This window comes from Ranitomeya variabilis, chromosome 2 (genome assembly GCF_051348905.1).
Source record: "Ranitomeya variabilis isolate aRanVar5 chromosome 2, aRanVar5.hap1, whole genome shotgun sequence".
Taxonomy (NCBI): domain Eukaryota; kingdom Metazoa; phylum Chordata; class Amphibia; order Anura; family Dendrobatidae; genus Ranitomeya; species Ranitomeya variabilis.
Window position 1 is genome coordinate 843,145,774 of NC_135233.1, and position 22,973 is coordinate 843,168,746.

Genomic DNA, 22,973 nt, shown 5'->3' on the forward strand with positions numbered 1-22,973 from the left:
ACTTGCAATTAATTGTCAAAAAAATGGAAATTTGGCGAAAATGTTGAAAATTTCGCAATTTTCAAACTTTTAATTTTTATGCCCTTAAATCAGAGAGTCAAATCACACAAAATAGTTAATAACATTTCCCACATGTCTACTTTACAGCAGCACAATTGTGGAAACATTTTTTTTTTCGTTAGGAAGTTGTAAGGGATAAATTTGACCAGCGATTTCTCATTTTTGCAACAAAATTTGCAAAACCATTTTTTTAGGGACCACCTCAGTTGAACTGACTTTGAGGGGCCTATATGACAGAAAATACCCAAAAGTGACACCATTCTAATAACTGCACCCCTCAAGATGCTCAAAACCACATTCAAGAAGTTTATTAACCCTTCAGGTGCTTCACATGAATTTTTAGAATGTGAAAGGAAAAATAAACATTTACTCTTTCACAAAATTTTCCTTAAGACCTAATATTTTTTACTTTCGCAAGGATAACAGGAGAAAATGGACCATACATTTTGTTGTGGAATTTCTCCTGAGCATGCCGATACCCCATATGTGGGGGAAATCTACTGTTGGGCGCACGGCAGGGCTCAGAAGGGAAGGCGTGCCATTTGACTCTTTGAATGCAAAATTTGATGGAATAATTAGCGGATGCCATGTCATGTTTGGAGAGCCCCTGATGTGCCTAAACAGTGGAAACCCACCACAAGTACACATATACTAGTTTGCGGTTTCCATATAAAGAGCCCCTAAGTGATAGAAAAGCAGAATCCCCCATCAAGTGACCACATTTTGGAAATTATAACACTTTGGGAATTTATCTACAGGTGTAATGACGATTTTGACTCCATGGGTGTTTTCCCGAAACAAGCAGCAGTGAATGTTCCTGAGTGAAAATTGCAAACTGCCGCTGTAGTGATCAGTACGCTGTAGTGACCAGTACGCTGTAGTGACCAGTACGTTGAAGCTCATGCTTCTTGAGACTAGAACCTGCAAATTAGGCGGGCTCTCATCACTACAGAAATGCCAAACGTGGGCGCTAAATGTTGTTTAGGCTCACTGGGGCTCAGAAGGGAGGGGGCATTTGGATTTTGGAGCGGAGAATTTGCTGAATTTCTTTTGGCTTGTGAGGAGCCACTTTGCTTTTCCAGAGCCTTTGTGCTACCAGTAACGTGGAAGTCCCCTATATTTCCATTAGCAGATGACAGATCTGAGTGGGGGCTTGTTTTTTTTTTTTGTGTGGATTGAGTGGAAGGTTTTGTTGGGAAAATTTTACATAACGTTTGGGATCACATTTATCCGGCGCTCTACGCTGAGCTCTCACTTTGGGATTTCCATCTAAATCTCTTGAGTGACGTGACAGATGAAACCCCCAAGGGATCCATTCACTATAATGAGGAAGAAGATTTACTCTGAACTCCGTCTGGCCTCTGTTCAGCAGTGTCCTTTTCAAAAGTGCACAAATCTGTGGCCGATGGCACTTTTATGTAATCCAAAAAAGACGGACACCACTGGATCACAGGTCAGATGGCATTCACAGCTCCTCCATCTGCCTCATTATAGGGAATCTTCTGCCAGGGGTTCTGTCTGAATCACATATTTCAGAGATTTACACGTAAACGGTGTAAGCGCTCAGCATAGAGGACAGGATAAATGTGCGCCGAGCCTTGCTGCAATCTTTGGGAGGCAGAATGAAAAAACAAACAGTAGATGAAGAATTGTTTATATTTATTTTTTACGGTGTTCCTTGTGCGGTATAAGTGAAATGGAGACTTTATTCTTCGGGTCGGTGCGATTACAGTGATACCAGATTTATATTGGGTTAGAAAAGAAAAATCCAAAGATTTTTCTCATAAAGCATTTATTGTAGCTGACATGTACAAAAGGTGAAGCCTAGTTTTTGTGAGCACTTGCGTTTTGGGCAGAATACATGAAGGCATAATGAATCATTCTTTTAAGTAAATGCACCTATGTGATGTTTTAAGGAACTAAACATCTGTGCCTTCCAAATGCTCCAACAGGGTTGTTGCATCCAAAAAAGGGCTGGGATATTGTTGGTGATAGATGAGCTGGAGATAAAACGTCAGTAAATCATTTTCTTACATAAATACCTCATTTACTGCTCAGGGAATAAGAAGAGGCCACAAAGAGAGCAGTATGTTAGGCAAGGGAATAAGTCAGGTGTGGTATCTTCGGGGAGAAAGATTAATATGTTCAACAGCGCTTTACAGGTGTCCTTAATTGGGCTTACAGCAGGATCGGACTGGCCACCGGAGAACAGGAGGATTCTCTGGTGGGCCCAGGCACTTACACCTGCTGGCATCTGCCTAGGGCCCCTGCTGCTCCAGGGGCCCCTAGCCAGTGGTGTGTCGCTAATAGCGGCACACCCAGCTGCTATGGGGCCCGTGAGTCAGGGGGGCCCGCCCAGTGCCAACCGAGCAGCAGCTGGAGACAGGAGCCTGTCCCCGCTGCTAAAGACGAAAGAATATTCACGCTTCCCCACGCCCTCACGGGCATGGAGAGGAGTGAATATTCATTTTACTTTAATAGTGGGCAATATTAGCCACAGGCTGAGGCTAACACTGCCTGCAGGGTAGACGCTAGAATGTATGGGCTGTTTCCAAGTATGAGGTCATTTCCGGGAGACAGCTAGAATGTATGGGCTGTAGTCAGGACCTGGAAGGAGCCCATACATTGTAGGTACAACCGAGGAAGCTGCTGGCGACGAACATGTTGCTGGGATGTGCTTCGTCTGTGGGAAACGTGCGGAGAGGTGAGTGGTGCTGTGTGTGCGGGTGTTGTGCTGTGTGTGTGAGTTGTGCTGTGTGTATTGGAGAGGGCAATGGTGTGGGTGGTGGAGAGAGCAGTGGTGGGGGAGAAGGCAGTGGTGGTCAAAAGGAGTGGTATCGATAAAAACCTGAGCTCCCCACACAAAAAACCAACCCTAGCAGAACTCCAAGGACCCCGGTGTCTCCAGTATTAGATCAGAAAGACAAGCCCTGTGTGCAGCCTCATAGGGGAGCTGTCAGCCGTGTTTGCTTCCCCGCCGGACAGCAGCATGATGTAGGGGCAGAGACCCCGATTCCAGCTGCATGCTGCAGTTTTGGTAAACTCACTGTTTTATCTGTTGTAGATCTACCAGTTCTCAGAAAGCTGGGTTCTGTAAACCTCAACCACACCAATGATTGACAGCTTTCTATGGATACTATGCATAGGCAGAAAGCTGCCAATCAGTGTTGGGGACGGGTTAGAGAGGCCTCATGACTACATGGAAGTAGGTTTACTAGTTGTCTAGTGATAATCTCCTGCTGATAAAATAGTGATTTTATCAAAACTACAACAAGCAGCCAGATAAGTGATATATCATTGGAAACAGGGTCTCTGTCTCTATATTATGCTGCTCATAATTTATGTGGGAAAAAACTGTAGACCGATTCTCTTTAATGGGTGAGACCACAGGTCTTTTCTGATCACATCACCTATAGTATGAAATCTGTATGTCATTGCTCTTCATTTTTTCCATTACAAATGTAGTATGTCTAGCTATCCTGTTACTGGTCCCAATTACCATCTAATCACCATGTAATCCTTAATGAGTGTTATGTTTTATGAGGAAAGTGAATGTGCAACGTGCGTGAGATTCCAAGTTTTCACATGATCGTGGTGTGTTTATTTGGTACTGATTCTATAACACAAACATTTATACATTGCAGTGTGTGGGATTGATCCCACTGAGCTTTCCTGGCGTCCTCCTGACATTCTGGACATAATTTTGAGAGGCAGGACAGGTGCTTGCACTGGGGGCTGTTCTACTTTCAGGAGGAGAAATCTGAATAGATCTTCCTCATTCCAGTTACCAGCAATGTGCACATATATAACCGTATAGCTGAGGTGTCCCAGTATTTTCATGTATCACATCACTTTACATTGTGTTCCTTCTGCAGGGAACATCCATAGCTGGCTTTAGGCTATGTGCACACATTAAGGATTTTTCACTTAAAAAATGCATACATATGCATCCCATCATTTATAATGCATTCCACAATTTTTGTGCATATGTTGCGTTTTTTTTTCCGCGAAAAAAACGCATTGCGGTAAAAAAACGCAGCATGTTCATTAATTTTGTGGATTTTTTGCGGACTTCCCACTATATTATTGCATTGGGAAATCTCCTGGAAAAAAAACGCAAAAAAATCAGCAACAAAAACGCGAAAAAAAACGCATGCGGATTTCTTGCAGAAAATCTCCGATTTTGTTCAGGAAATTTCTGCAAGAAATCCTGACGCATGCACATAGCCTTAAGCTGCGTTTTACAGGACCAGCAAAGTCTGAGATTTGAGAAATCGCTTGCACACATCTTTTTTTTTTTTTTTTTTCTCCTGACTGCTGGAAAACTCTTGCGTTTTTGAGAACTGCAACAAGTCACTTTTTTCAGCATATTTGCAGCTTTTCACCCATAGGAAACAATGGGTAAGTGCAAACATGCAGCAAAAACGCAGGAATCCTTTTTGCTGCAAAAACTTAAGTTAAATCAGTCTTTTTTTTTTGAGCCACTAAACTTTATCAACATGCACAAGAGAAAGCAAAAATTAAGCAAAACCTGCTTTTTGTAAAGTTAAAAAAGCGCCAAACACGCTACAGGGGAACATAGCCTTAGTGTCCTAATCTAGCTACATTGTTCTAGTGTGTATTTCAAGTCCAATCGCTGGTTTAAAGACCCGTACGGACAGCTTCAGTGATGCCTGTGAAGCAGCCAGTTTGGATCCATAAACCTGTGGTCAGGCCAACACTTGCATCTGTGGGTGGCTGTGTGTGCCTGTAATATCCTGATCTGAAGCAAATCTGCGTGTCCTGCACACACAATTTGATGTGTAATTTCAGCAGAAAAGCTGCAGATTATACCCCTCCAGCCACCCCTAGTAATACTGTGGCAAATCTGTACATAAGACATCTAGATTTTAAAGAGTCCACCCTTCAGCAGAATCCTGATTCTTCAATTGTGGATACAAACAAGCTATTATCAGATACTTTTGTATAGTTTCTAAGTCCTGATTCAGTTTTGTGTGAGTAACGAATGTGTGTGTTTTTCATAACTATAATGGATACGTGTTCTATGGGGCTGTTCACATGTCAATATTTTGCTAGTCTTCCACAAACAAAATCGCGTCGGCATGTCCATTTTTAAGCAGCATGCAACTCTATGAAAATAAGGAACAGCACAGATGGCGTTTGTGCGCTGTCTGTGATTAACGTTGGAATTGATAGGACAAGCTTTGCAGCTTTCTTTATATCAGTGAAAAAATACTGATGGTATAAACTGACACACTATTGAAACTCAGATCCAAAATACTCATGAAGAACTGTCCATTCCCCCTCCTGACATAACATTGTGCAACCTTTTTATCTATGGGAGCTCTTACTTTGAGTATTTATATCTGATTTGACATTTGTTTTATTAATGAAGAACATTCAAAGCTAGTAACTCGTTAAGAGTTATTCTAAACTTCCTTATAGGGAATCTGTCAGTAGGTTTGTGTTCTGTAATATGAGAGTAGCATGATTTAGAGGAAGAAAGCCAGATACCAGCAATGTCACGTACTGAGCTGTGTTTTGCTGTTTCACTACAATTAGTGTGTAATCTGCAGGAGATTATCATTACAAGACTGCCCTCGTACCTCCTAGCTCAACCACTAATTAGCAGCTGTCAATAAACACGTTCAAAATTATTATGCAGATTGGATTTGTTATTAAAGATGTAATTTTTTTTGTATTTGAAATGAACTCATGGATGATATTGTGTCTCGGGGCCTCTTTGAATCACTGTAATCAATCTCAAACACCTGTGATAGTTTGCCAGGTGAGTCCATGTCAATGAAAACTACTTAAAGGGAATTTGTCAGCAGGTTTTTGCTACCTCATCTGAGAGCAGCATGGGTTTGTGCAGGTAAAAGCATAACGAGGAAGGTTTCTGGCAGATAAATTCATCAGATTCAGAGAGCAGCTGCTAAAAGACCATTACAAAGCAGCAAACAGGTATTTGAAGCTGCTGGTGCCTCTGGAATCACACAAACCTCAAGGTGTAGGATCTTTCAGAAGCTTGCAGTTGGGCATAAACCCACTATTTAGTCACCCCAAAACAAAGCTCACAAGCAATGACAGTTGCATTAAGCCCAGACATACATGAAGACAAATTTTGAAACCATCTTTACTGAGGAGAGCCGGTCAACCCATATGGTCAGTTGGATGGAGTAGTGGATGGTTGATAGATGTCTACTATGTCCCCGACAAGGCTGCAATGTCAGCAAAGAGGTGGCAGAATCCTGTTTTCTACTGGAATCATGGGGAGAGAGCTGATAGGCCCCTTTAGGGTCCCTGAAGGTGTGAAAATGACCTTGACAAAGTACATAGTTTCTAACTGACCACTTTCTTCCATGGTACAAATAGAACTGTGCCATCCGTAGCAAAATCATTCCCATGGAAGGGATATTTTAGGGGCAGGTATTGAGGGACATGATTACACTTGGGTACTGTTCTTGTCAGGACGGGAGATCTTACACTGGGCACTACGGGTATCAGTACCCATGCTCCCATTCTGCTACCCTGAATCATCTGGATGGTGCTCATTGACCTTCGAGTGGTGAGATCGAACCATCCTTGAAGTTTGTATTGACCACCTAGTATTATCTGAAGTGTTGTGTACCCGTATGGTTCCTGCATTTTGTCTGCACATTTATTCATCGGGCGTTTTATTTTTTAATCATTTACGTTTAAAAGTTAGGTTTTAACTATATATCCTCTTTGCTGCTTACAACAAAATCATCGTCATGCATGACCATATACTATCTCAGAATACCTACGGGCATAAAAGGAGAGCAACTCATGGGGTGGCCACCATCCTCCCCTGACCTTAGCCCCAGCTCTGAGGGTGGGAGGCAGGTCACAAAAACAGCAGCTCTGGGAGGCTGTTCTGACATCCTGCAAAGAAATACAGGCAGAAACCATCCAAATACAAGTCCAGTAGGTGCAAGAATTGTCAAGTGATGTCAAATAATGGGTCTTTGTTAACGTGTTAAGACGTTTTTGATTGGAAAAGCTTTATATTTCAGTAAATGTGACCTCGTAATGCTGCAGGTTCAACCAGTGACCATTTTCACTATTATCATTGGGAGGTTTGTCCAACACATTTTGATTTCTACTGTTGATGGTGTGAACATTATACTGACTCATTTGCATCAACCATTTAGGAAAATCAGCGAAAAATAGCATCTGCATAGTTTGTATGTCAGTGTATATGCAGAGAGAGCTGCTAATCAGGAGTGCGGCAGGGGTAGACACAGCTCAACACCTGAGCTCTGCTGGATGTGCAGTAGAGAGAGCTGCTCTGACTCTACCAGTCAGCTAAGTGACTCATCGCTGGAAACAGGGTCTCTGTCCCTACATCATGCTGCTGTTAGATTACATAGCAAAAACCTGATGAGATGGCCTTTAATTAGAACAATTACAAAGTGCATGTAATTTTCTTCTTATTAAACATACTCTTGTACTCAAGAAAGGAATTAATTTTAATTATGTTATGTACCGCTCGTTGCCAATTCTAACAAGCTCTTTACTAGAAATATAAGCTTTTTGTAAGTGCAGCTCTGAAGCTGGCAGGATCACTGGATCCAGCCAGATCACTAGATCCAGCCAGCATCAGCGCCCCTATGTTCCTCCAATGCAAAGCTGGTGTTGGTTATGGCATCAGAGAGTGCAGTGTGGACCAGTGGCCCAACCATGCTGCCGGTCTGACCGGTCGGGAGCGCACTGTATCACAGGAAGCTGGGTGTCAGGGCAGGTGTCCTCTCCTATAAACCAATGATGACAAAACCCCTTTACGCTCCAGCATATTGGGATCAAACATGTGTTGTTCCTTCCTCCAAAATTTAACTTTTAATATAGTTGGAGGAGAACCCTAATAAACCTAAAAAGTTGGCCATATCAACCATCGTTCATGGAATCTGTTTTTGCACCTTTAGGTCCCTTTCATTCTGCACACACTGATTCGCCTCCTTTGTGATGTACTCTAATTCTCTTTTTTTTAATCTAACGTAAGCAACAAAATCAACTTTTGTTAAGTTTACCTTCCTCGTTAATTAATCTGTTTCCTCCCACCAGAAATGCGTTTCCCAATCAGTATGGATTATCGGCACCTCTTTAGCTTTACAACCAGTATCGGTTTATTGTCTTAACAGCAGTAATTACAATCTGTACAGACAGGACCTGACAAAAGTGACTGTGCGCTCCACCAGAACATGATGTCTTCTCTTAGCCGCTGTTATGTTAGTGAGAAGTCATCTGCATGCAACATGGATGCTTTTTAGGCCGCTTACCCTGTTCAAAGTCACTTTTATTGCAGAGAATCTCAAGTTGTGGTTCTGTTATGCCTTACAACAGCCGTCATACTTAGCCTGCCATCTCTGTATTTGTGTAGCAAGTCTGATACATTTGGAGGCGATTAGAAAAAAAACAAACCACAGATTGCATGTCAGATGGTTTACAGGTAGTGGCTAATGTTCTGCTAGATTAATTGCACTACCTCGTAAAGCCAGACGTTTCATGTAAAGTGATACAGGAATGTTTTTCAGCTCACTGCTCTCAAGAGTTCTTTTCAGAAAATATTATTTCAACCAGTTGTCATTTGTAGCTTTCGGCTGAACTCTGTGTAAATCTCAGTGATGCTCGGTAACTGCATTTTTAAGGGTGTTCCTTTTCGGCTTTTCTCCAGGAGTTATGTCCACATAGACACTGGCCTTTAGTATGGTGTGGGACCCATCCACCATGTACATGATAACATTTTCCTGCATAGTCAGCAGTTTATAAATATATTATGAAATGATATCGGATGATAAGTACGGTATGTTAGTTTCCATGGTTGACTTATACATAGCTCACTTGCTCATCCGTCTTTCCAGCTTCGTTTTCAGTGAGTAGTAAGGTGTCAAGCAGGATAGCAGACGATTCAAGCTGTGAGTTCTTCAGCCTCAGTGGGCTCTGGTACATGACTGGGTTAATCCCATTTTTCATACCATGTTTCATGATAAGCTTTGAATTCTCTGCCATTGAGTTCCGAAATGATATCCGACTAGAGCAGTTTCTGATGATGCCTACTGGCCTCATGCCACGAAAGTTGCAGGTGATGTAACGGGCAAAGGCGTCTCTGAAAGTTTTGTTAAATAGTGTGTAGACCAAAGGGTTTACTCCAGACGATATATACCCAACCCACACAAAGATCTCCATTAACATCGTGATTACTTCTGGATCACAGTCACTTGGATCACAGAGAACTGAAGCCACATTGGTGATAAAAAATGGACACCACATAAAAACAAAGAGGAAAAAGACTATGCCCAAAACTTTGGAGGCTCTTTGCTCATTAGTGATGGTCTGCATTGACTTCTTCCCTACACTGGAAAGCCTTCGAATGGGCATTTCTTCACTGGTTATCTGCAGTGTCCGTTCTCTTCTTGGGCCGTCTAGCATGGCAACTTTCTCCGGAGAGGAGCCAGGAGCTATGTCCCTCTGGAAGACTGTTGACACTGTAGACCAGTTGATGCGCTGAGGAGGCTTGTTCTTGATTAGATAGGCCTTTTTCCTTAGTAAGTGAATGGTCAGGAAGTAAATGACCACCATAATAGCAAATGGGACAAAAAACGCCGCCATGGAACCGGAAATAATAAAGTACTTGAAGAATTCTGTCCGCACCACACAAGTGTGGTTTGTGTTGAAGATGGTCTCTGGGTCTAGGAGTCCTTGGATCGGTATGGGAACAGCGATGCCTGAAACAGAATGAAGATCATTTACTTCTTATGTAAACTTGTGTGGATTCATTTCAAGCGCTGCTCTGAAGATGTTTATCCTACACTTGACATTTACGAATGTGTTAAGATGAGTGAAAGCAATGGTGTATCCTAAAACCACGCAGTGGAGTTTTTTAAACAAGTTGCTTCATTTCTTCACCTGACGTGAAGCAACAAAGCTGAAAATACCATTTTTCTCTTGCCTGCCTGTGTGTAGCGGTGGAGGAGAGATGCCTTCTTAAGCTCACGGTTTAGTTACTGGTTAGTTACATCTTTCAGAAAATGTTGATGTCCTGTCCTGCCGCACAGCTGCCGCAGACCGATTACCAAAGCTTTGTCATGCAGGACCCAAGTAATCTGATCATTATGCACTGTAAGCTATTTCAGGGCAGAATAAATTAAAGGAAAGTGTTTCTGATCCGTAGTATAGGGAAGCGGAGAGATAGTTTTTCAGCATGTCCCAGTTATGCCGAGCACCTCCACAGCTGCGGGATTCAGAGGATCAGCGCGTTGTCATAGCTCTTCCGACTCGCAGGGGCTGTCGCCTGTTCATCTACTTGCTCCAGATTAGGAGCGGAGGTTACGCCATGTCTGACTTTTGTATAACCTCCAATTTTGTATATTAGGGAGATCTTTTTGGTGAAGTGGCAAGTAAAACATATATTCTGTGAACATAAAATAATCTAATCTCGTGCTCTCTCCTCATCACTCAGAACTCAATGAAACTTGATGTATCTGCTATTGGCCTAAAGCTAGCAGGCACTTAACTTGATAAATGGTGGATTCAGTGTATATTCCGCCTTTCACGTACGCGTTCTATCCATTGGTTTTCATGGATTGAACTCGCACCCATTATAATCTTTGGAACTGGTCACATTTCCATGTTTTCGTTCAGACTGTGTCTGCAAAAAACACCTCGCAGATACATGTCTGTGTTTGGTTCTCAGCACAGATCCCAATTGGCCGTACAAGCCTATGGGTCCGTGAGAGATCACAGACAGCGCATGGATGGCATCAGTGTGCAGTCCGTGTGCGGTCTGTGATCAACAAGGCAATGAATAGAGGATGCCTCGTAATTTATTTTCCATACTTGAAAAACTGATGAAACATTGATGCTAAAAATTCAACCCTGACCAAACATTGATGGTAAGCACTGAGACTTGGACTGGTTTTTGTGTATGTGAAAAATTACTGATGTTTGAATTTGGCAAAAATGTGAAAATGGCCTCTTTAGAGAGGAAGAGGACTAGCAGTCTAGGGTCACCGATTGTGGGCAACAATCCTAAAAGTTAATATTGACTCTTTAATGAGCCTTGCCAAATGACTTGGGATAAGAAGCCAAACGAGAAACTCCATTTTCAGACACATGTTTCGGGTTGTTTGCCCCTCATCATTGCAAAGCAGGAGATCTTTTTTGTTTGGGAGAGAGGCCTCTGAAAGGGTGGCTTAAGGGGTAGACTTACAGACCAGCTCCTCTGGTATATAGTGTATATCATAGACACATTTATGTCTGTTTCACACTGTGGTAATCCACGTTGAACTCTGACTACTGTACACATCTAGAGAGCAAACATGGCTATCGCTTACCTGCTGATATCACCCACACCACTGCAATCTTAATGAGTGTTTTGGCTCTGGTGTTGAATTGACTGGCTTGGATTGGTTTCTTGATGGCGATGTAACGATCTAAGGATATGGCACAAAGGTGTATAATTGATGCTGTGGAAAACAGGACATCCAGAAATAGCCAGATTGCACATAGACATTGTGGCAGTGGCCAAGCAGGTTCTGAAAAAGACAGACAATGGTCATTGTGTATGCCCACGATGAGTTTTTATCGCATTTTTGACCCTTCATTTTTTCACTGTGGCAAAAAAGCAGCATTTTATAGAACCAGCAAAGTGGATGGGATTTATAGAAATCTCATCCACACTGCTTCTTTTCCTATGCTGCAGAAAGTGACCTGTGGTGTGTGTGTTTTTTTTTTTTTTTTTTCCTAATCCGCAGCATGTTGGTTTCTCTTGTGGGTGTACGCTGAATTTTTTTTGTGCGAAATTTCTCCATAGACTTGCATTAGATGCAGAAAATTTGCAGGTAGCAAATGCAACTGTTTTTAGTGCGTTTCTGCAGTGGAAACGCATGAAAACCGCATGTAATCTGCACCTAAGAATGTAAAATACCTGGAAGCTTCATAAACAAAGCAGGTTTATTTAACGCGTTACAAACCAAAAAAACCCCATCAAAAACGTGATAAAAACGCACACAAACGCAATGCTTCTACTGGTTATATTGTAGGTTAACAGACCTTAGTGGTGTGGGAGTTAAGGAGGTGAGGGGGACTTAAATGAGTGCTCCCAACAACTTTATCACCTAAATATTTGTGTAGTGTAATGTAGTATTATTAAAATACTTCCCGATTGCAGGCTTCCCCAGTTTCCTTCACTGGTCCTCCTTATGTGACTACTTTTGCCTTTAATTCTGACTCAACAGATCAGTCGGGGATTTGGGTGGACCAGAAGTCGCTTTTACAATGTAAGCCTATGGAGCGTAACATGGTAAAAGTGACTTCCTGCCTACTCGCAATCCCCCTGTGTGATTCGGGACTGAAGTCACGTGACTCAGAAGAGAACCAGTCGACGCTGGAAACTGGGGAAGACAGCAATCAGTGAGTATTATAGTATAACAACGTTACACTACACAAACACTTAGAAAGGGGATTGTTTTTTTTTGTGTGTGACTGTTTATGTAAGCTAGGTTCACATCTGCATTGGAAGCTGTCGTAAATTCCATCATTTTTACTGAGACAAAATATTGCCATTAACATATCTAACGTCATGACTGAACCGGGATTTAGCCCTTTAAGGATCTATGGGTCGTCTTGGCGCTGCTAGTGTTAGTCTACATACTGCTCTGACCCCGGCCCGAATCCTGTTGTTCTGTTCCTAATACAGAACACAAAAATACAATTACTTTCCCCAATGTGAACACAGCCTAAATTTTCATGTAATGAATAAGGCTTCTCGATTGTTTTCAAGTAGATGTGATGATTCCATCTACTCGGTGCTGCCTTGTTTTCTGTGGCTGGGTAACCTTGCGAAGTAATCTAGCTTGTATAATATGGCATACCAACTTCCTAGCATCGGAAAACTGCCTGGATGCTAAGCGGTACACCCCAACTCCCATAGAGCTGGCTAATTGGAGAGATCTGCTTAGCTTGAAGTCTATTAAAGCAAAGTGACAACCAATTAGTGGAGTAAAGAAGTTTTCCAGCAGATTCCTAGTGTATAGGCAAACAATAAAATACTCTCCTGACTCCCACTGGTTCTGTAGTGATGCCTATGGTTATGTTTCCATGACGAGTTCACAGTGAGTTTTTGACTTCAGATTTTTGCTGTACAACAAGAAAACCCGCAGCATCTTACAGTTCAAGCAGAGTGGATGGTATTGATCAAAATCTCATGCCCACTAGGCTTTTAACTGACCAACGGTGCATTATTATTATTATTATTTATTTTATTTTTTTTAAATCCTCAACATGTCAATTTTTCTTTTAGGGGCATGTGCAGATTTTCCCATGCTAAAAACCCACGTGATCAACTCCAATGTAATCCAAATACCAGGAAATATCAAAAACAAAGTGGCTTAGTATAAAACATGTCATACCAGAAAAGCCAAAAATTGCAGCTTCTAAAACACGTACAAAAACCAAACCCCGCAATGAACCACACAGCCTAATTTACCTAACTGGTGCAAAAACACCACAGAAAATCACATTGTGGATAACTGGTCCCAACCAGGTCATGCTGGAAATGCCCTCACCAATCACTGACAGCGTTGGCTGAGCGTGCGTTTCCGGACTACCGAGGATGATTTCAGGAAGCACATATTATTATGGGACAGGTTAGCCCCAGTAAATGACCTGATTTATTATTATTATTTTTTTTTTTTTTAAATATTACCGTATTTTCATCTTCTGGTGTGAGCCCTTTTTAGGAATATTTTGGATCAACTGCACAAACCCTTTAAACACCTTACTATTGTGTCCTTAATTTAAATGATATCTTATGCCCTACAAAAGTGCAACTGGTGGTTCAGTCAAAAAGTAATTTCCGTGGATATAGTATGTTAGTTACATTGTACAACCGTTTTTGTTGATTTTTAGTTTTTCTCTTTTTTAATATTTTGAATTAATACATGTGGATTGGACATTGGGAACACAGCACAGTATAAGGGCATGTTCCCATTTTGAACTTTTGGTGAGTTTTTTTTATGCAGATTTTCTGCACCCATTAAGTAAAATAGGTTACTTTCATTTTTTCTAAAATACAGCATCAAAAACTCACCAAAACCTCGTTGTGAGAACGTAGCTTAGTACTGCAGTGCCGTCTTTGATTATTCGGTAATTTCCAGTGCTCTGATCCCCGAGTAGTCGGAGAAGCACGGTTTACTTCTTTGTGTTATATCTTTGTTATCTTTTGGAATCCTAGAGCTGCCCTTCCACAAGAGCAAGGCAGGAACCTGCGTTACAGATTAATAAAATGTTTGAGTTAACTTGGCATCTGTGCTTTTTATAGCGTTGAGCTAATGACACGTCCATTGATTTAAATGTGCGTTCTACAATAACAGTGGCCAGTGATGGATTCTTTAATCATTGCTGCAATTTTTCCAGCGCTCACCGTTACAAAGAACCGGGCATGCTTTGTATTAAGAACGTTTTGCTTATTTTAGTAAGCTCGAAAGCCTGGCGCTTGGTATTCTTTATTTTATTACGGAGGGTGAGTTGTATTTTTTCCGTTTGTTACTTTAGTAATTAATATTTGATTTTTGCTGATTGAGTAAATTGTATGTCCATGATCACATTGAGTGACTTAAACTGGATACAGATTTGTTGAACAGTTTCCTGTACTTGACAAGATTGTAAACCATCTCCCCTTAAGGCGAGTAAAAGCCATTTTTCTTTCTGTTTGAAGTTAAAGCAGCGTTAGATTTTTCTCCCACTGTATGATGTATAGGGGCTGCTCACAGTCGTGTGTGATAGCTCCGGCGCTCTCTTGGAGTCTTGCTGTCTGTCCGTGGTGTAAACATGCATGGCGTTTGTGTGAGTATTGGAATAAGCTTTTCTTAATGTTTAAGGGACCGTTGTTGTCTTAGCAAACCCTGAAGTGCTGGGCAATCTCTTACTTGCACCCAATTCTTAAAACTGAACATTATTATTGTTGTTATTATTATTATTATTATAGCGCCATTTATGTCCTCTCTTACGTATAAACCGATCCAAGCCTTACTCCACTCACTTTTTGGGATTTCAGGTGTGACTTGTGCGTGCTGTGACACTAGAGTGAAGACATGGGGTAGAGAAGTGATTTGGCATTGAAGCAGCCTTACAACAAATATCTGATGCTTAACCTAAGGATGTACTTTTTTTTTTTTTTTTCCTGCCAGCCTCGTGATTTTAGTCTGTGCTCTTCTCCATCAGCAGATTTTGTAAGATTTGACTGAAAAATAATTCAGCAGGCAGCATTACATTCCCTGTTAAAATAAGTTGGCAGAACTCTTTGTACCCTGTCGTAAGTCAGTGGGGTCCGTCGGGGGCTATCTGTGCTTGTTGTGTAACTTATTCAGTACAGCATTATTGCTGCTTTTCTGAATGGGAGGCACAGTGTGAATGTGGACAAAGCCTTATTAAACGCCAAACTTGGGCACGTCACTACTTTCCGTGTTTATTGGAGAACTTGTGTGCTTTACAGAATACACACCTATATAAAACAGGTCAAAACCACCACCTTAATAGTGCGCCTGCCGAAAGGCTCCACACTGTTTATACTTACTGAACATAATGGTGACGAGTGCGACTGGCATCACAAATATTCCAACCAGCAGATCTGCCACGGCCAGGGACATAAGGAAATAGTTAGTAGCATTTTGTAGTTTCTTCTCTAGTGAAATTGCCAGGATCACCAGGATGTTGCCTCCGATTGTAGGCACAATAACCATAAGCGTCAGGAGGGCCAGCCAACACTTCGGAGGGGCTGTGTCCGCTTTGGTATTATTAGCAGTATAGGAATAGTTGAACTCTAGCATTTCGTGCCAGAGAAGAGAGTTGTGAAAGATTCCAGGTATCCTTGGGTTAGTTACAACGGCTTCATTCATGTCCCATTCACTTTGCTGTTTCTCTCATACAACCCATATGATTGGTGTCCATCATGGCTCTAATTTAGGAGGTCTCCAGGTCTTTTGCCATGCCTTCGCCAATGTTCTGGATGTTGATTTAATCCCGGTAATAAAAAGAGTGGGCGAAATGATCAGTCAGTCCGAAAAGGTGTCTCCCATGTGGCACAGATGGTTTACGTCCGCTTGTATCTTCCTCTAATCACCAGTCTTGGCACTCTTCTCCTACCTCACCAGGAGTGTCTCGATTTTTGTATGTGTGTGGGAGGTGTTTGCTTAACCCCTTAGATGCCGAAGAAGTTGCTTGTTGTAGCCGATAATCAACTTGAGTATAAAACAGTCAGCCCTCTTGTGATGGTCTGTAACATATAGGTATGTCTGCATGGAGCTTGGTAAAATGTTAATACCATGTAAATGCCATGCTCAGCCCTTGTAATGAGGGATTTGTCATTCAAACCCATCTGTTTTAACGGAGCTTTCCTTTGTGATTTTTGCTCCCCCTCCTCCAGTATGGGTATTATCTGCTGGTAACTCTTCATCAAGGTTTAACTCTTAGTATTGATCTTTCCCTCTGTCTTATGGATCTTTTCCATGTCTTTATGTGAAAAGGTGATCATCATAAACATTGGCAGTATGTTATAACATCCAATCCGAATTGCAATAAATTGTGTTACTGTTCATTTAGTAAAGTTTGTACTCACCACCACCAATTAGATGGGATCTGTCAGAACTTTGCTGATGCTTTCTCGGTCAGTTGAGAACTTTGCCCTCTCCAGTGTACAGTAGAAATATGATGACTTACAATTCTGAGTGCTTGGTGCTTTTCCATGGATGCAGTTACTCCCAGCTGTCGAACCACTGATCTGTAACCCAGGGACACATCCTTGGTCCTCAAGTCCTATGTGCCTGTAATACATCTGCACTTCTGACTTAAAGCAGTCAGTCTCCTTACGAGAATCTAGTGGAGGTTTAGAACTGGAGGTCAGCCAGGAGCCAGACTCCTTCTTGATTTCTCTTTTTCTCCTCCTTTCTTTCTCTGCTGTCCCTCCCACCCAGTGCAGCTGCACCCTTGGGGGCTTCACTGCCAGTTACTGACAGACAGACCCCCAACTTTATTTGTAAGACTAGCAGACCTTTAACACATTGTATACTAGAAAATAGATTACAAGGCCCAGTTATCTAATTAGAACCATACTTTAGAAGTGGAGTGTATTCATTTCTTCAAATTTATATTGTGTTTTTTGCTCCGGACTGCTTTTTGGATCAAATGGAGTATATTTGTGTCTACGGTAGGGAGATTGCACAGTGAATGTCTCGCTCTGTTACCCATTTCCTTAAATGCGCAGTATGCTTTGTATAAAGGATGAGTAGCTGAAATGCGAGAAGACAAGTTGTTTTGTGATTATTGGGGTCAGCACCTTTGGACCATATGATTCTTACTGTGGATGAGGAACCAGAGTCTGGAGAATTTCATGTGCAGATATTGTATACACAGGACAAGACAGTGCATATACCTCTCCAATCAAAATCTACTTTTCTCCTTTCCTAGCTACAAAGACACTTCCCACACATTAACCCCCTGGTGACCTCCATAATCCCAACAAAATGTAAAACCTGTGAAAGCCTTTCTGTATATTCCTCATTCTGTTGGAAGTACTGAGATTTTTACTCTATTCTGTGTGACCTGTATGGGGGGAGTTTTTTTTTTCCTCACTAAAGCAGGGATGTCAAACTCAAATACACAGAGGGTCAAAACTAAAAGCATGGACAAAGTCGCGACCAACCTTGATATTTATTTTCAAAAATGTCTACAATTGAGGAAGTTTTTCATATGGAAACAAACTTAAAAGGGTTGTCCCATGAATAAAGTACCTTTTTAATTAATAGATCTTAGAATAAAAAAGCATATGGACTAATTTAAATTTGTAACAAGGGATACAAAACCTTGAATAATACAGATAATAAAGTATAATGCAAACATAAGTGTCCCCAAACACAGAATGATACCCCCACAGTGAATTCCTACACGGTACCCTCCACACGCACAGTATATTGTACCCCCCCCCCCATTCCCCCCTGATAAAGAATGGGACCCCATCACAGTATGGTTCTCCAACTGTAATCCCCACACGTCCCTCCATACAGTACAATGGCCTAAAAATTCATACAATATTATTTATAGTCCCTATATAGTCCTCCATACAGTATGATGGGCCCCACATAGTGCTCCATACAGTATGATGGGCCCCACATAGTGCTCCATACAGTATGATGGGCCCCACATAGTGCTCCATACAGTATAATGGGCCCACATAGTGCTCCATACAGTATGATGGGCCCCACATAGTGCTCCATACAGTATAATGGGCCCACATAGTGCTCCATACAGTATGATGGGCCCCACATACAGCTCTGTGAAAAATTAAGAGACCACTGCAAAATTTTCAGTTTGTCTGATTATTCTCTTTATAGGTATATATTTGAGTAAAATGTAAATTGTTCTTTTATTCTATAAACTACTGACAACATGTCTCTGATGTTCCAAGCAATACATTTTGTAGTTATTTAATGAAAATGAGAAATGGTCAAAATAACAAAAAATTCATTGCTTGCAGACCTCAAATAATGCCAAAAAAAGTTCATAATCATTTAGAAACAACAATACTAATGTTTAAACTCTGGAAGAGTTCAAAAATCAATGTTTTGTGGAATAACCACGATTCTTAATCACAGCTTTCATGCCTCTTGGCATGCTTTCCACCAGTCTTTCACACTCCTTTTGGGTGACCTTATGCCACTCCTGGTACAAAAATTTTATCAGTTCTTATTTGTTTGACTATCCATTTTCCTCTTGAGTACATTCCAGAGGTTTTCAATGGGGTTCAGGTCAGGAGATTGGACTGGCCATGACAGGGATTTGATGTGGTGGTCCTTCATCCACACCTTGATTGACAAAGCTGTGTGGCATGGCGCATTATCCTGCTGGAAAAAACAGTCCTCAGAGTTGGGGAACATTGCCTGAACAGAAGGAATCAACTTTTCCAGGATAACCTTGTATGCAGCTTGATTCATTTTTTTCCTTCGCAAAGATTAACCTGCCCAATTCCAGCCTTGCTGAAACATCCCCAGATCATCACCGATCCTCCACCAAATTTCACAGTAGGTACAAGACACTGTGGCTTGTGCGCCTCTCCCGGTCTCCGTCTAACCATGGTGTTGGGCAGAGCTGAAAATTAGACTCTTCAGAGAAGATTACCTTACTCCAGTCCTCTATGGTCCAATCCTTATGGTCATTGGCAAACTTCAGTCTGGTTCTCCTTTGCTTCTCATTGAAGCAATGAGAAAAAACAGTTGATTCCTTCTGCTCAGTCAATGTTCCCCAACTCTGAGGACTGTTTTTTCCAGCAGGATAATGCGCCATGCCACACAGCCAGGTCCAGGCTCGGACTGGCCCATAGGGAAACAGGGGAATCCCCCAGTGGGCCCCTGTGCAGACACAGCCCCCCAACCCCAATATATGGGTAGTACATGGCATAATTCACATGATTTACTCTGTACAGAAAAAAAGCAGCATCTCCTCATTCATTAACCAAACTACCCATTTTATTATTATATAGAGATATAGGTAAATTTGTGAACAAGGGTAGTGTAATATTTGTATGCAGGTGAAAAGTGGGCCCCCAAAGTCATTGTTACTGGTGGGCCCTTGGCACCCCAGTCCGACACTGGCTAGGTCAATCAAGGTGTGGATGAAGGACCACCACATCAAATCCCTGTCATGGCCAGCCCAATCTCCAGACCTGAATCCCATTGAATACCTCTGGAATGTAATCAAGAGGAAGATGGATAGTCACAAGCCATCAAACAAAGAACGGCTTACATTTTTGTACCAGGAGTGGCATAAGGTCACCCAAAAGCAGCATGAAAGACTGGTGGAAAGCATGCTAAAGGTACCGTCACACTAAACGATATCGCTAGCGATCCGTGACGTTGCAGCGTCCTGGCTAGCGATATCGTTGTGTTTGACACGCAGCAGCGATCAGGATCAGGGCCGCGCTTAGTAACCCGATGTTTACCCTGGTTACCAGTGTAAAATGTAAAAAAACAAACAGTACATACTCACCCTCTGATGTCCGTCACGTCCCTCGCCTTCCGCTTCCTGCACTGACTGAGCGCCGGCCGTAAAGTGAAAGCACAGCACAGCGGTGACGTCACCGCTCTGCTGTTAGGGCCGGCACTCAGTCAGTGTAGGAAGCGGACGCCGGGGGAAGCGAAGGTGAGTATGTAGTGTTTGTTTTTTTACATTTTACACTGGTAACCAGGGTAAACATCGGGTTACTAAGCGCGGCCCTGCGCTTAGCAACCCGATGTTTACCCTGGTTACCGAGGGACCTCGGCATCGTTGGTCGCTGGAGAGTGGTCTGTGTGACAGCTCTCCAGCGACCAAACAGCGACGCTGCAGCGATCGGCATCGTTGTCTGTATCGCTGCAGCGTCGCTTAGGCTACGTTCACATTTGCGGTCCTCGCCGCAGCGTCGGGCGCCGCAGCGGCGCCGCATGCGTCATGCGCCCCTATATTTAACATGGGGGCGCATGGACATGCGGCGCACTTGCGTTTTGCGCCGCATGCGTCGCTGCGGCGCCCGCGTCGGTGCGCAGAGGACGCAGCAAGTTGCATTTTTGCTGCGTCCAAATTCAATGAAAAAAACGACGCATGCGGCGCAAAACGCAGCGTTGAGCATGCGTTTTGCTGCGTTTTTATTTGCGTTGTGCGTTGCGGCGCCGACGCTGCGGCGCACAACGCAAATGTGAACGTAGCCTTAGTGTGACGGTACCTTAAGACACATGAAAGCTGTGATTAAAAATCATGGTTATTCCACAAAATACTGATTTCTGAACCCTTCCTGAGTTAAAACATTAGTATTGTTGTTTCTAAATTACTATGGACTTTTTTTTTATTTTGCATTATTTGAGGTCTGCAAGCAATGCATTTTTTTTGTTATTTTGACCATTTCTCATTTTCAGAAAATAAATACAAAATTTGTTGCTTGGACCTTCGGAGACGTCAGTAGTCAAAAGCATGAAATTTTAACATTTTACTCAAAAATATACCTATAATGAGAAAAGTGTGTGTGTGTGTATATGTGTGTGTATATATATATATATATATATATATATATATATATATATATATATATATATATATATATATATATATATATATATATATATATATATATATATATATATACTCATAGCTCTTCCTGTGTTCAGCGGTCACGTGGAACTGCCCATTAAAGTAATGAATATGGACGCGCCTCCACTCCCATAGGTGTGGAGCGCATATTCATTACTTTAATGAGCGGTTCCTTGTGACCACTGAACGCAGGAAGAGCTGCCGGCGCCGAGACCATCTGAGAAGCAGGGACGTGCAGAGACCGCACCTGGAGGGGTGAGTATGATGGGGGAGAGTGAGCCAATGCAATATTCACCTGTCTGCGTTCCACCCGGCTGTGACGTTCAGGTCAGAGGGCGCGATGACGTGGTTAGTGTTCACCCTCTGCCTGAACAGTCACTGCAGAGAGCCGGAAGACACAGCGGCGGTGGAACGGGGACAGGTTAATATCGTAAGTGCCAGGGGCCTGAGCCAGCGGCGACTTCGGCACCTGGCCCCCAGCGACAAGAGAGTTTGTCGTCATTTTTTTTTTAAATCACAGCAGCATATGGGGTTATATTATTCTGTGGAGCATCTTATGGGGCCATCAACTTTTATGGAGCATCTTATGGGGCCATCATGAACTTTTATGGAGCATTATATGGGGCTCCTGATTCAGTATGGATATTCAAAAACATTTAACCTACTGATGTCTCAATTTTACTTTTATTGGCATCTATTTTTATTTTTGAAATTTACCAGCACTTTCCACCCTAGGCTTATACTCGTGTCAATAAGTTTTTCCATTTTTTTTTGTGTGTGGCAAAATTAGGAGTCTCAGCTTATCCTCAGGTCAGCTTATACTCTAGTATATACAGTGTGTGTATGTATGTATGTGTGTATATACACTCACTGGCCACTTTATTAGGTACACCTGTCCAACTTCTTGTTAACACTTAATTTCTAATCAGCCAATCACATGGCGGCAACTCAGTGCCTTTAGGCATGTAGACATGGTCAAGACAATCTCCTGCAGTTCAAACCGAGCATCAGTATGGGGAAGAAAGGTGATTTGAGTGCCTTTGAACGTGGCATGGTTGTTGGTGCTAGAAGGGCTGGTCTGAGTATTTCAGAAACTGCTGATCTACTGGGATTTTCACGCACAACCATCTCTAGGGTTTACAGAGAATGGTCCGAAAAAGAAAAAAAATCCAGTGAGCGGCAGTTCTGTGGGCGGAAATGCCTTGTTGATGCCAGAGGTCAGAGGAGAATGGGCAGACTGGTTCGAGCTGATAGAAAGGCAACAGTGACTCAAATCGCCACCCGTTACAACCAAGGTAGGCCTAAGAGCATCTCTGAACGCACAGTGCGTCGAACTTTGAGGCAGATGGGCTACAGCAGCAGAAGACCACACCGGGTACCACTCCTTTCAGCTAAGAACAGGAAACTGAGGCTACAATTTGTACAAGCTCATCGAAATTGGACAGTAGAAGATTGGAAAAACGTTGCTTGGTCTGATGAGTCTCGATTTCTGCTGCGACATTCGGATGGTAGGGTCAGAATTTGGCGTAAACAACATGAAAGCATGGATCCATCCTGCCTTGTATGGAGCATCTTTGGGATGTGCAGCCGACAAATCTGCGGCAACTGTGTGATGCCATCATGTCAATATGGACCAAAATCTCTGAGGAATGCTTCCAGCACCTTGTTGAATCTATGCCACGAAGAATTGAGGCAGTTCTGAAGGCAAAAGGGGGTCCAACCCGTTACTAGCATGGTGTACCTAATAAATGGCCGGTGAGTGTATATATATATATATATAT

General features: G+C 42.3%; 2 protein-coding genes across 3 annotated transcripts in view; one reads left to right on the forward strand and one right to left on the reverse strand.

The window, feature by feature from the left end:
- Positions 1–22,973, forward strand: part of PSMD1 (proteasome 26S subunit, non-ATPase 1) — a 92,696-nt gene that overhangs the window by 39,137 nt on the left and 30,586 nt on the right. The gene's annotated exons all lie outside the window — the stretch shown is intronic.
- On the reverse strand, positions 8,142–16,966 carry HTR2B (5-hydroxytryptamine receptor 2B). Of its 2 annotated transcripts, none has more exons than XM_077290170.1 (3): positions 15,656–16,966; positions 11,415–11,615; positions 8,142–9,806 (listed from the first exon to the last, which is right to left on the reverse strand). In XM_077290170.1, exons 1-3 carry the CDS (start codon positions 15,975–15,977, stop codon positions 8,908–8,910), a joined length of 1,422 nt encoding a protein of 473 aa, XP_077146285.1. In that variant the 5' UTR covers positions 15,978–16,966; the 3' UTR covers positions 8,142–8,907. The 2 variants fall into 2 exon arrangements, with proteins under 2 accessions (XP_077146285.1, XP_077146286.1); XM_077290171.1 differs by having other exon boundaries at positions 11,415–11,513; positions 15,656–16,937.

Coding starts and splice junctions, on each gene's coding strand:
- HTR2B (XM_077290170.1), bottom strand. CDS start 15,977: ATGAATGAAGCCGTTGTAACTAACCCAAGGATACCTGGAATCTTTCAC. Junction 11,616..15,655: donor ACTCGTCACCATTATGTTCA/GTAAGTATAAAC, acceptor TGTCTTTTTCAG/AACCTGCTTGGCCACTGCCA. Junction 9,807..11,414: donor GGTGTGGGTGATATCAGCAG/GTAAGCGATAGC, acceptor ATTCTGTTTCAG/GCATCGCTGTTCCCATACCG.